This window comes from Phocoena phocoena, chromosome 12 (genome assembly GCF_963924675.1).
Source record: "Phocoena phocoena chromosome 12, mPhoPho1.1, whole genome shotgun sequence".
Classification (NCBI taxonomy): domain Eukaryota; kingdom Metazoa; phylum Chordata; class Mammalia; order Artiodactyla; family Phocoenidae; genus Phocoena; species Phocoena phocoena.
The window spans coordinates 69855511-69869400 of NC_089230.1; the positions used below are offsets into that span (position 1 = coordinate 69855511).

Here is a 13890-nt window from a genome sequence, read left to right on the forward strand (position 1 = left end):
GTATATATAGAATGGATAAGCAACAAGGTCCTACTGTAGAGCACAGGGAACTATATTCAATATCTTGTGATACACCAAAATGGAAAAGAATATAAAAAAGAATGTAAATATATGTATAACTGAACCACTTTGCTGTACAGCAGAAATTAACACAACATTGTAAATCAAGTATACTTCAATTAAAAAAATATATGTAGGGCTTCCCTAGTGGCACAGTAGTTAAGAATCCGCCTGCCGATGCAGGGAACACGGGTTCGAGCCCTGGTCCGGGAAGATCCCACATGCCGCGGAGCAACTAGGCCCGTGCGCCACAACTGCTGAGCCTGCGCTCTAGAGCCCGTGAGCCACAACTACTGAGCCCACATGCCACAGCTACTGAAGCCTGAGCACCTAGAGCCTGTGCTCCGCAACGAGGAGCCACCACAATGAGAAGCCTGTGCACCGCAACGAAGAGTAGCCCCCGCTCGCTGCAACTAAAGAAAGCCCGCTCACAGCAACAAAGACCCAACGCAGCCATAAATAAACAAAAACAAACAAATAAATAATAAATAAAATACGTATGCACGGATAGCAAAGAAGGGGAAATGGGTGGCAGAATCCGTTATAGGGAAAAAATCATTTTCTGTCTAGTAAACACCTGTGAGAGGACCAGGGTCCGCCAGGCTTCCCTAATGACGGTCTTGGGTCCTCGTTCCTCTCCTCCTCCGCAGGGGGAGGTGAGGCAGACCTGCCTGGAAGGACGGGTCCCCGACAATGATGGGGATGGTGGAGCAGGGGTGCGCACAAAGAGCTTAATTTTTTGCATAAAAATAGTGGGAGAAAACTTGAGTTTCAGGGGTAGCCTTGGATCAAGGGGGTGAGGACAGGAGTAACAAGAGGAGAACCGGAATGGGAGGAGGGCGGGCTGCAGAAGAAAGCCAGAAAGCCAGCCAGCGAGGCACGCCCTGAGGTGGCAGAGACTTGGAAGGCAGAGTCATCCCACGCTGCACAGCGGTGGGTCCCCTGCTGTGCGTAGCCGACTTGGAGGGAAGCTGCCTCATGTGGATGGAATTCAGGGAGATCAAGAAGAAAGGGCACTCTTCCATATTTGGGTCTCTGCTGCATGGACAAGAAGAATGGTTTGAAAGAGGCAAGAACAGGGGGGACACAAGTAAGAATCAGGACCTAGGGGATCAGGAAAAATAGAGGCTCCCCAAGGAATGATCAGATTTTGGGGGGAGGGGGTGAGAAGAGCTCCAGTGTTTCCCGAGTTTTGTAAGATAGTCTTTTTATTTATTCAAGAGAGGAGTGACCTCATAAATTAGTTTGGAGTTGTGTCAAGTGACTACAGTCTGGGTAATAAATGTTTGTATAGTTGTAAAAGAAAAAAAATTGTTGGGGCTTCCCTGGTGGCACAGTGGTTCAGAGTCCGCCTGCCGATGCAGGGCACACGGGTTCCTGCCCCGGTCTGGGAGGGTCCCGTGTGCCGCAGAGCGGCTGGGCCCGTGAGCCATGGCCGCTAAGCCTGCGCATCCAGAGCCTGTGCTCCACAACAGGAGAGGCCACAACGGTGAGAGGCCCGCGTATGGCAAAAAAAAAAAAAAAAAAATGTATCTTCCTCTTTTTCATTTAAAATGAAATTCTATACATTTTCCCATATTGCAGAATATTGGAGAACTGACATATTTTTCTTGGACCCACTATGTTCTGTTCCTATACCACCTCATTTAATCCGTATGACATTCTCTGAGGTAGTCGTATCACTGTAGCGGTTTTTTAAAATAAAAAGCTGAAGCTCAGAGTGGTTAAGTAACATGTCTGAGGTCGGACAGCCAGTAGTGACCAACCTCGGGGGGAGACTGTGGCTGTCGGAGTCCAAAGCCCTCTCCATGACCCCGTGCTGCTTGTCACAGTGAGGCTGGAAAAATGAGGTCCTTGAAGACCATCAAGGGGCAAACTTAGGGCAACACGAATGGCAGCCCCGGGAAGAGATCTGCCCTGTGGCAGGAGCAGGCTTTGGATTTCACAATACGTAGTCGGTCATCAGCTTGCCTGACAACTCAACCCTGCCAAAGGATGTGACCCTGTTTTACAGATCATTTGGGGTTTGGCTCACCCCACTTCGCCCTGGAAAGCAGTTTCATGAGATGTAACTAAAACCGATCAGTGTTATGTGGCTGCAAAAATCGTTAACCAGAAGGCTCTGGCTTTGCTCCGTGAAGGAAGCTGGTGCTGGTGCGGGGCTATGGCTGGAAGCTGACCGAGGGGCCCTGAGTAGTGACCCCTGGGACAAGTGAGTCCCGGTGCCACCAAGGACATCATCTTTGAAGTTACCGGCCATACCTCTGTCCTCTGGCTCATTCTCCCGGCTCACTCAATAAACCCACACATCAGCAATCCTACGGATGCCCAAAGGAAGCGGTTCTTTGTTGGAGAGTGTTTCCTTGTCCTGTGGATGTAGTAAATAATAAGACCACTTTCTTGTTCTAAAAGACAAGATTATCTCAACTACAAGAGTGAAAATCAATGGCGAGATAAACAATGATTGCAAACCACAACCAAGGCTTTTGTCCTCGCTCGCTTATTCTAACAAAGCAGGGATGGCTCCGCCCCTGCACTCGGAGTACCCGGCCGCTGGCTGCCGTGGGAAGAACAAGCGCTAAGGTTTCCTGGTTTTATTTATACTTAAACTGTGAACTCCATTTGTTTTGAGAACAAAATACGGTGGTTATTAAAATCATTTATGTTCTCTAAGTCAATGAAAAGGCTTGAATTTCATATTCAAGAAATGTGTGCCAAAATCCAGAAGCAATACAAATGAGGTACTTAATACAAAAAGCTGTTCAAATAAAGAAATCTTACTTGAAAAATAAATTTTTTTTTTTTTTTTTGGCCACGCCATGCGTCATGTGAGATCTCAGTTCCCTGACTAGGGATCAAACCCATGCCTCCAGCAGTGGAAGCAGGAAGCCCTAATCACTGGACCACCAGGGAAGTCCCCAAAGAGCTTACTTTTAAAGGAGCTACATCTGTCGGCATTCACTCAACAATCCTGGGCACCCGCCTTCCGGGTGTCAGCCAGAGACGTGGGGTGAGTCTGTAATGGACGCTCCCAGGCTAAGGAGGAGAAGTGACACCTGCTGGGCTGGGAGGGGAGGAGGGTTCACCAGACCCAGGTTTCCGTGAGGCTGCAGGCCGCTTCGCAGAGGAATAAGGGTGAGAGAGCCGTAAGGAGAGGAGGGAGGTGGGCAGTGGGGCTGTGGGCATGCCGCAATTCAGGATGATGACCAGGTCTCAGCCTATGGTCCCAGAAGTGAGGTTGCTGAAAAGGAGGTGACAGTCACGAGTTGATAGGACCAAGGGACTCTGAACTTGGGTACTGGCTCCACCATCCATATAGACACTCAGCCAGGATGCAGGCAGGAGCTGGACTGCAGAGGAAGACAGGACGTTGGGTGCTAAATTCTTGGTGACACTGGGGAGGGGCTTAGGTGACAGTGATAACGGGGGGTGGGGGGGGAAGACAGGGTAACCAGGAGGTGTGAGCCTCAAAGGAGCTGGAGGTATAAAGAAAATCACTGCAGTAACCTAAGGAAGTTACAGAGTATTCTACCAAGAAATGTTTTACTTCCCCAAATTCCCGCAATAAGCAGTCAGGCTCTTGGCATGGAAGCCTTTCTAGGGAGCAGGGTGTTTGAATAGAAGGGATCATAGACGTCACGCTTGTAACTCCTTAACTGTGCAGATGGAGGAAAGGACGGACATCTACACTCACCAAGGCCACAGCAAACTGATGGGCTTGCATGATCCAAAATCCAGTTAAAAAAGCGGGAGACAAACAGAGCAACGGCGTCTCAGGAGCCTGTCTGCCTTCAAGGGTCACACGCAGAGGAGAGTCCCCTGGCACACCTGCCACATCTTCCAACCTGCACACACTTTAACTACTTTTTTGTCCAAAGGCAACAGCATGGACCAGTTCCTTAACTCTAGGATTTAAATCCTTTAGAAGTCTGCATTCTAGCCCTCATCCTCGCAGCTCTGACATTTTGCAAGCCTGGACGCGGAAGTCCTCTCCTCTTCATCCCAACGTGAGAACGGTCAGGCAATACCAGGGTTGTCTGGTCTGCATGTGCACGGCGGCTGTAATCCAGAGAACCTGCAGGGGCTTCACTATTTGGTGGGGAACCGTCCATGTCCTATTTTGGTCGTGCCCCACTTAAAGCTGAGGTTTTAAAAATATGGACTGGTGACAAGACAATGAATCTTATTTAACAGGTAGTCACCAGCATTCTAAAAAAATTAAATAATAGAATAGAAAATATCAGGTGCAATCCCGACACTTTGTGAAATTCTCTTTCAGGTGAGTGTGTTTGTGTGTGCTGGGTCCTGTGTATGTGCTGAAATGGTTCTCAGCAAGATTTAAAATTCCAAAAGATGTATTATTTTAACCCTAATTTGATTAACCAATCATATTTAACTTTAAGCTAATTCCAAAGGCAATTCAGCGGAGGGTTGTTTTTTGTTGCTGCTTTGTTTTTCGAGGCTGGGAAAATTTATTTAAACAAGCAAATATGCCTCATCCTCTACTGTGTCCTGGAATTACCTTTCATTGTTAAGTTCATTCCTCACAATGATGAATATCCAAATTGAATATTTTCATGAGAACAAGTTTAATCTTGGTAAGAAATCATGAAATGTGAGATAAATGACTAAGACCCTACAGGCAGTTTTTTCCAGAGGCTGTAATTATCTACCTTAAGGTTTATGGATAAGCAAATTGTAACTTTTATCCTCAGATCTTTCTTTCATGCAGTCATTGATCATTCACTAAATTCATCTCCTTACCAAACGGCACATTCTCTTTTGCAGGATTTCACTGAAGCATCGTCACTGACATTCTGAAGCGAAGCTAACAGGTTCAGAGAGGGTGACTACTCAAGGTCCTTCAAGTGAAACAGGAATAAGGACTTCTGACCCAATACTGTGTTTCTTTCTTTCCTTTTTAAAAAAAATAATTTGTGTCTCTTTTTCTCATTATAAAAGCAACATGCATTCATCATTTGAAAACACTCAAAGGTGCTAAGAAGAAATTTAAAATTACCCATACTCTCTTCTTAGTGAGAACTTTTAACGGGTTTGGACATTTCTTACTGCTTTGGGTTTTTTTTTTTTGTGGTATGCAGCCCTCTCACCGTTGCGGCCTCTCCCGTTGCGGAGCACAGGCTCCGGACGTGCAGGCTCAGCGGCCATGGCTCACTGGCCCAGCCGCTCCGCGGCATGTGGGATCTTCCCAGACCAGGGCATGAACCCACGTCCCCTGAATCGGCAGGCGGACTCTCAACCACTGCACCACCAGGGAAGCCCTGTTTTGGGTATTTTTAATTGCTGCTTTTATAAAAATAGGATTGCCTGAGATAGCTCACATAGAGACGGGCGAAGCAGCAACCTCTCCAAGGGGAGGGTTTTTCCCCATCGAAGTCGTCCTTCCCAGAGCTGATAGAAGCCAGTTCCAGCAGGCTCTCCTGCTCGTCTTCCTTTTCTTGAAAATACTTTAAAGCCCCATGAAGCAGTGGTTGGGGCAGGGAGAGGCCATGGTGGGAAAGACTCACTGAGCCAGACCCAAAAGTTTTGCGACAGTATTATGTTCAAATGGGAAAAAAAAGAGTTAGACTTTTCCTAACTAAAACTACCTGATACCAAGGGAAGAGAGAGAGAGAGAGAGAGAGAGAGAGAGAGAGAGAGAGAGAGAGGGAAAGAGAGAGAGAGAGACATGTGGAAGGAATGGAGGGAAGACGGGAAGGAAGGAAGAAAAGAGAGAGGGAAGGGAAAGAGGGAGAGGAGGAGGGAGGGATGGAGAGAGGGGAAGGGAGAGGAGGGGGGAAGAAATCGAGGGAGGAGAGAGTGCTTGCAAGAGCACGGGGGCCTGTCGCTTCTAGGGCACCACAGTCCTGGGATGCTGCAGGGTTAGGGCTTGAGCCCAGAGTTCCAGCTTCTGCCACCTGTGAACCTACCAATCAAGTCCTGTCACCTTGATCTGTGAAGGCCTTATTTACATTACATTGTTTATGCTTAAAATTTTTATATGCATGTTGCTTTTTGATGTACAATGACTTTTAGTTGGGCCTCAGTAACCTTTTATATATTTGAATGTGTATGTTATATATATTTATAATTTACATAAGTGAATGGAATTGACATACTCATGAAACCAATAAATTACTCTTAGTAAATGTCTCTTTGCATGGAGGCAACCAAAATGTCCATCAACAGATGAATGGATAAAGAAGATGTAGTACATATACACATTGGAATACTATTTGGCCATCAAAAAGGATGAAATAATGCCAATTGCAGCAACATGGATGGACCTAGAGATTATCATACTAAGTGAAGCAAGTCAGACAGAGAAAGACAAATATCATATGACATCACTCATATGCGGAATCTAACTTAAAATGATATAAATGAACTTATTTACAAAACAGAAATAGACTCACAGACATGGAAAACAAACTTACGGTTACCAAAGTGGAAAGCAGGGGACGGACAAATTCGGAGTTTGGGATTAACATACACACTACTGTGTATAAAACAGATAACCAACAAGGACCTACTGAATAGCACAGGGAACTCTACTCAATAGCTTGTAATAACCTATAATGGAAAAGAATCTAAAAGAATGTACATATATATATAACTGAATCACTTTGCTGTAAACCTGAAACTAACACAACATTGTAAATCAACTGTATTTCAATAAAATGTTTTAAAAAGTCTCTTTGAGTAACATTTATACATGTTACCACTCAGTGTGCACCACCTATGTACATTATTACATGTATATATTATGCTATATATGTAACGTATATTATCTAGCCCTCCCGCTGCCATTACCTGTGTAAAGAAACGTGTTGGAATGTCCTCCCACCACTACGTCCACGCCCTTCACTTTCTGAGCGATGAGTTTATCCGTTTCAAAACCAGAATGTCCCAGTGCAATAATTTTGTTCACATTTAGAGTTTTTAGCTTATCTACTTCAGGTTGCAGTGCAGTGATTTCATCTTCGAATACTAAATTCGTTCCTAAGGAAGAAAATAAATATGGACATTTATTGACAACAATTTTTATCATATTGCTTATTATACAAGCATACCAAATAAAAACACCTTAATCTCCTAAAGCTCTTAAATTACTAAGACCAAAACTTATTTATAAATTCAGTATAAAACCTCTACAAAGCCAATAAAAATCCACATCAATATGTTCAGTTGCATTTGCTTCATGTTGCACCGGTTTAAGGTTGTGGATGATATTACGTTACTCACATTCCAACAGTGAGGAGGCTTCAGATTTGGAATCTCTCTATTTTTTTACATCTATTTGTATATTTAGACTTCCATCAGGCCAGTGCTGAGCGTGGCTGAGCACATAAGCACGATGGGCTGTATCTACGCCAAGTCACCATGCTGCACGCCTTAAACCCATACAGGTGCTGGATGTCAATCATATCTCAATAAAACTGAAAAAGACCAACCAGATTAGCTACTCTACGGCTTTGTCTGCAAGTTCAACATCATCAGTCTTCCCACTTGAAACTCTGTCGGCAACTAGCCCTTGAATGCCAGTCGTATGACACCGTTGACAACTCTGTCTTGTTCACTGGCTAAGATCAGCATTCGAGCATCACGGAGCTCTGATTAGATTGCAGCGGGCAGGGGCGGGGAGGGGGGGTGTCCCATCCAAGGACTGCTGACCCTGGGAGCGTGCGCATCCTTCCCTGGAGGCTCGCCCTGCACGCGGTGGGAGCGGAAGCTTGACCGCTGGGGCAGCTGGTGAGTATGGGTGTGACTCCCCAGCTGGGTGCTCTGTGTGTCGCAGGCACGTGCTACCCCTGTGGCCAAACCCCAGCGCAGCTTGAGGGCTTATGGCTCTAACTGGCACACAGGTGACTGCAAACACAGACACGCTGCCCTGAAGTCACATCCAGCCACCTGTGACTCGGGACCCTCTAGAGGATCCAGACTCCCTTATGCAAGTATCTCAGAACCATCTTTCAAATGAAAATGCTGAAACATGAATCAGTCTCGTAATGCTCTTTCGAAACCCAGGAGTCTGCCATCTCCAGTGTGAAAAGTATTCAACTCTCTAAGGAGCTACAGGACTGTTAAACGCATCCCTTTTGATGCCGTGGGGTTTGGGGGTCTCCGTGTGCTCCAGTGGGGAACTCTGGAGTCTCTCGAATCAGTCAAGCCAACACGTGCCAGTGAGCACATAAAATAAACAGCACGGCTGATGGCAAAGCCGGGGGCATTCCAGACGGATGGCCTGAAAACGAGTGGCGCACAGATGTGGGGTGGGACCCGCAGTGCTGTAAGTAACTCACAGGCAACATTTAAAAATCAAGAGGTGATGTCTGCAGGGCAGAAATAGAGACACAGACGTAGAGAACAAACGTATGAACGAACACCAAAGGGGGAAAGGGAGGGTGGGGTGAATGGGGAGATTGGGATTGATATATATACACTAACATGCATAAAACAGATAACTAATGAGAACCTGCTGTATAGCACAGGGAGCTCTACTTAATGCTCTGTGGTGACCTAAACGGGAAGGAAATCCGAAAAAGAGGGGATATATGTATACATAGAGCTGATTCATTTTGCTGTACAGCAGAAACTAACACAACATTGTAAAGCAACTATACTCCAATTAAAAAAAAAAGAAACCATCTATCGAATCCTACTTTACTTTTGAAAAGTAAATAAATATTGATTTTTTTCAAAAAAAAATCAAGAGGTGTAACAGCTTGGCCACCATTGTCTGCCATGAGGCCATCAAGAATAATATGCTTCTTGCCAGTCACCCCAAGAAGCTCAGGGCTCCCAGGTCACCCCCAGTGCCATGTCACCATCTCTGTGAGCTGCTCATTGAGTCTCTCCTTAAAACGACAAGGTGAGCCCACCCCTATGCCCCACTTGCCACCCCGTCTCCTGCTTAATTTCTCTCTATATCATTTATCACCTTCTGGCACCAAACATTTTCCTCATTTATTTCTTCTCCCACTAAACGTGAAGTTCCAGTGGGCAGGGCTTTTTTGGGGGTCAGTATCTCTGATGCCTAGAACAGTGCCTGGCACAGAGGCAAGCTCTCAGGGGAATGAATGAATGAATAACTGAAGAAATGTTTGCTGAGACTTTCAGACAACGCTACTGTCCTCTACTTCAGTGTGGCTGGCAAGAAGAAAGAAAAAAGTTGAGAGAAAGGCCTCTGAGGACAAAGGAATGTGTTCTCCTAACACATCAGAAACCTCACAGGATCGGTCATCTCACATACAGAAAGCATGGGATATATTTCAGTATATCATGAGGGGAGTGAGAGGAAGTCCATTATCTAGCTAAAATAAATTAAACGTGCTAGAAATACAAATTATACTTGTGGGTCACCAGCACGGGAGGAATGAGGCTGGATTTGGGGTCAGAGGTCTGTAGGGGGAGCCGGGCTGCTGGGACTGTGGTCTTGGGAGAAGCAAGTGTCCTTCTCCACCCCTGCCCAGCTCCTGCCCTGGCCCCTGCATGGTGCAGCCTTTCTCTCCTGAGAGCTGCTGGAAAGAGCATGGCCCCTTCGGAGCCCCTGTCTGTTGTAACCTGGTAAAGAACTAAGACAGGGTGCTGTCAGAGTCCCAGACAGGGTGGTCTGAGCTCTGAAGCCCTTTGTCTCTCCACCACCCCACTCCCCTTCTATCTTTTTACTGGTGACTATTTAAAAAATTTTTTTTAAAAGTCTTTATTGAATTTGTTACCATACTGCTTCTGTTTTATGTCTTGGTTTTTTGGCTGCGAGGCATGTGGGATCTTAACTCCCCAATCAGGGATCGAACCCGCACCCCCTGCATTGGAAGGCAAAGTCTTAACCAGTGGACCGCCAGGGAAGTCCCTTTCTTAGAACCCATGTTCCAGAAAACAACACCCAGCCACTTTGGGACTGTGGTCCCACACCTGCCTGCTCTCACTAGTCCATTCCAGCAACTTTCACTGGGAACCTCCCCTGTGCTGACACCCAGCAGGTCCCTGTCCTCAGGAGCTTGTGTCCTATCACGTGACTCTGACCTCACTCCTGGAATGCCTTTTGCCCCAGTTGCTTCGCACACCCTGGAGAGGCCAAGCAAGGTCTTCATCGTGTCTGCCTGACCCCCAAGCCGGCCATCACGTCCTTTGCTCACCGGAACCCCTCCCTCTCCCTCCCTGACTTTGTTTATGACTCTTCTATGGCGTTAATTACATGCCGCCTTAAATGAACTCAAAACCCCCTGGGTGGAACAGACATTATGGAGACACATAATTATTCAGTTATTCAACACGTCCACATCTTTAGCCCAAGATCCTCAGCTGGCCACTCTACTGGGTTCCAGATTTTCACTGAGAGGAGACCCAGCTCTGTCCTCAGGCTGCTCCAGTCATGCAGGAAGCCCAGAGCGAGGACAAATGTGATGAGGGGGAGGCGTTTTCTGGGGGTGACGGGGACCCCACAGAAGTGTCCCACCCGAGGGCGCCCTGCGGCAACCGGGCCACATTACTCCAGCCCTACCCATGTCGGTGATTGGTTCACTCTGTAATCGCCACCCTGGCCTCTTGGCAGGAAAGCCCCAGGTGGTTCAGAGGCAGCATCCCCTGAGCCCCGGGGAAGGTCTGATCAGCCCACACAGCGATGTCTGCAGGGGTGGGGAGAGGAAGAGGTCAGGCCAGGTGGTGGAGCGCAGCCCGAGACTGTACTCCAGGTCCCTCGGGTGGGACCACATCCCTCTGAGGCAGAAGAGCACTCCTAAGACACTTCAAAAGCCAGTGCCTCAGCAGAAGCTAGCACACCAGTGTAAAGCAATTACACTCCAATAAAGATATTAAAAGAAAAAAAGCCAGTGACTCATCACGTCCGTGGCTGCCCTCTGTGGCTTCACAATGACCTCAGCAACAGCCGGTGACCGTGTGCAAAGGCTTGGTCACCGTGGGATAGACGTCCACCTGCCGCCTGGGGTGCCTGACAAGCCCCAGGTCCCCAGCCGTGGAGAGCGGCCCAGCCCCGCCTCCAAGCCCTGCAGGACCCTCTGGGCCCCAGAGCCGCTCAAGGCCAACCATTGACCTTTTCGTTGTTTCCGACGGTATTTTAAACAGCAGCAAGAAACACGTGACTTTTCTAATTGTTAATTAGATGTCCTTTATCAGTTCATTCTTAACGAAAACCCTTACTTCCCTGTTTTCTTCAAATGTGGACAGAACACTGATTTGGATAATTTAGAAAAAAACATCTTTTTGTTTTTACTGCCAAAGTGCTCCTCTAAAAGTGGCTCAAAAATGTTTTCTGAATGGTCTCAGGGTTATACATATGTGTGTGTGTATAGATATAGCAGATATATATATATCTCTCCTGTATGATGTATATACACATACACACACACACACAAGACCATTCAAAAATGTATATATATTTCCCAGAAAGCCAGATACAACAAAGTCATTAAAACTGTAAGAGACAAATAACTAAAAACAGAGAAAGCAGAGTTAACTGGACATGTAATAATCATATTAGAAAAGGAAAGTTGAGGTAAATTGAGGTAAAACCCTGGCTCTGGGCTCTGCCTCCACAGGAAGAAGGGCGTGAGTCACATGGCTCTCATCCTCCAGTGAGTGACTCTGTACTGTTCAGCACTGGATATCAACGGCCCTCCCGTCCAATTCTGAATGCACTGAATTAAACAAAGATACTGTTTATGTCAACAAAGAAGTTCATTGAGCAGGAGGGCGAATGTCTTTAAGAAGTAACTCAGGGCAACTGGGAGCCACTGGACTGGTTGTTCAGTGTCATCCTAAGAACACACGTGTCCAATACCACACGTTCCTACTTTAACCAACAGTCCAGAAAAATAATGCCAAGCTCTGATTTAGTGCATCTATTTTCAAGCAACAAGTGCTGTAAAAGAAGAAAATACCTGGATTGGAGAGGAAAGGGGTTTCTTTTGAAGTGTATCCAACAATCCCTACAACTTCATCACCAACAGGAAGAATTTTATACGGCAAATAAAGTCCTGATATTTGAGACGCCAGCGGCCCCTTGGCTTTAATGTTTGCACTCAGAATTGGAAATTTGGCCTCTTTGAGAAGTGGATCAATCAGGCCTTCTACACCATTATCAAATTCGTGATTTCCCAGTGCCTGGTAGAAAGGGAAAAGAGAAGAAGAATCAGGTACTCTGGAGTTGCCAGTAAAAGCATACTTTAAAGAACATTACCTTGGGGAATCCCCTGGCGGTCCAGTGGTTAGGACTCCGTGCTTTCACTGCTGAGGATGAGGGTTCAATCCCTGGTCGGGGAACTACAACCCTGCAAGCCACACGGTGTGGCCAAAAAACAGTTACCCTGGCACAGGGCTCCCAAACCTGGCGGAGCCCTAGGAAGCCGACTGCATGACTGCTGTCCTTCTCAGGCTCAGAGACTTTATTCTGGGGCCCTGGGGTTGGGCCCAGGGGCAACCAGATCACCAGGCTGGTTTGAAAACTGCTCCCCAGGGTCCACACCACCTGCTGAAGGTGGCATCAACGTGCGTAGGAGTCACCTAGAGACCTGGCTGGGTGTCCACTGACCTGCCACCCCCAGATCTGGGCCAGGTCAAGAGTCTGTATGGGCTCAGAGCCAGGGCTTTGGGAGGAGCTGGCACGCTTTAACACAACCCTTGTTCCCACCTGCTTCCCTCGTTTCCTTTCCTCACTGTTCTGGGACTGGCTACAGGGGGCAAAATGACCACTTTGACGTCTGGCAGCTTCCCTTGGGGTGATGCTGACAAAACACAACGTGCCAGCCACCTCCTCAAAGGCCTTCCGCCCCCTTGTCTGCAGGCCTCCTGGAAGAAGCCCACCTCCTGGGGGCACGCACCCACCTGCTCTGGCTGCCAAGGCTGATTTGCTGACTTAGTACTTAAACCAGTGAGTCTCAAACTTTCTCAACACCACACCCGATTTTGCTCCACCTTGAGGGTCATCTGAGAACAGGCCTGGAAGTGCTGGCGGGTGACCCCTCTGTCTAAATGAACACCCCCCCATATTCTCTTACTGCCCCGCCCTTCTCCTTCCTGCACTCTCCCCTCCGCAGGGGCGCGCTCTGCATGCCCGTGGGGTCCTCCCCGCGTGGAGGGCTCCCTGAGCCACTGCGTCCCACCACCTCCACCCTGCTCAGCCCTGGAGCCCCTCACCTGCCCGGCAGGTGCCCCCTGGGTGCCTGGGCTCAAAGGGCCATGTGCGTCGTGTCCTCACGTGCACTGCTTCTCCACGGAGAAAGCAGCACAGTGTCTTCATGTTCCCGTGTGCCTGTCTCTCCGACCAAACTCAGAATTTCTGAACTTGCCTTTTCCCCCCATCTCTGAGTATCTGCTCATTTTTACTTCTTCCTCTTACTGCTTCCCTCTTAAAGGCTGACCGAGTTAAAGGTTCTCCCATTCTTCGGTAATTGCCTTTTTCTCGTCTATTCTTAGAACATTATGGTTCTTTCCTATGGTGAAATATGTCTGCCTTATGAGGTTACAATACTTATCTTGCTTAGCTGTAAAGTTTTTTTAAAAAATGAATGTTCCTACAGCTCTTCCCGAGAGATTATCCAATAAGTCAGCCGCCTTACACTTTATCATTATATTGCTAGCACTCAGCAACAGCTGAAGTTACATTTTTCCTTTATTTGTCTTGCCTGGTGTCTCCTCCTTGGACTTGAGTGTAATGCCCTGAAAGTGGTGACCTTGACTGCCTTTTCCCCTCTCTGCCCTGTGGGGAGAGGAGGCCTGATCCGGGTGCTCGGAGCGGTGCACAGGTGCCCGAAATATCTCCCTGGTACTCACAACTTCCACTCCAAACTGAACATCTGCTGCCCTGTCTTT

General features: G+C 47.4%; 1 protein-coding gene across 2 annotated transcripts in view; it reads right to left on the minus strand.

Annotated features, from left to right (window-relative positions):
• NT5E (5'-nucleotidase ecto) overlaps positions 1–13890 on the minus strand; it is a 44954-nt gene that overhangs the window by 17626 nt on the left and 13438 nt on the right. For both annotated transcript variants that reach the window (XM_065888601.1, XM_065888602.1), the window contains exons 2-3: positions 11961–12183; positions 6874–7062 (exon numbers count right to left, since the gene is read on the minus strand). In XM_065888601.1, coding sequence (XP_065744673.1) covers positions 6874–7062; positions 11961–12183 — 412 coding nt within the window. The remainder of the gene's footprint in view (positions 1–6873; positions 7063–11960; positions 12184–13890) is intronic.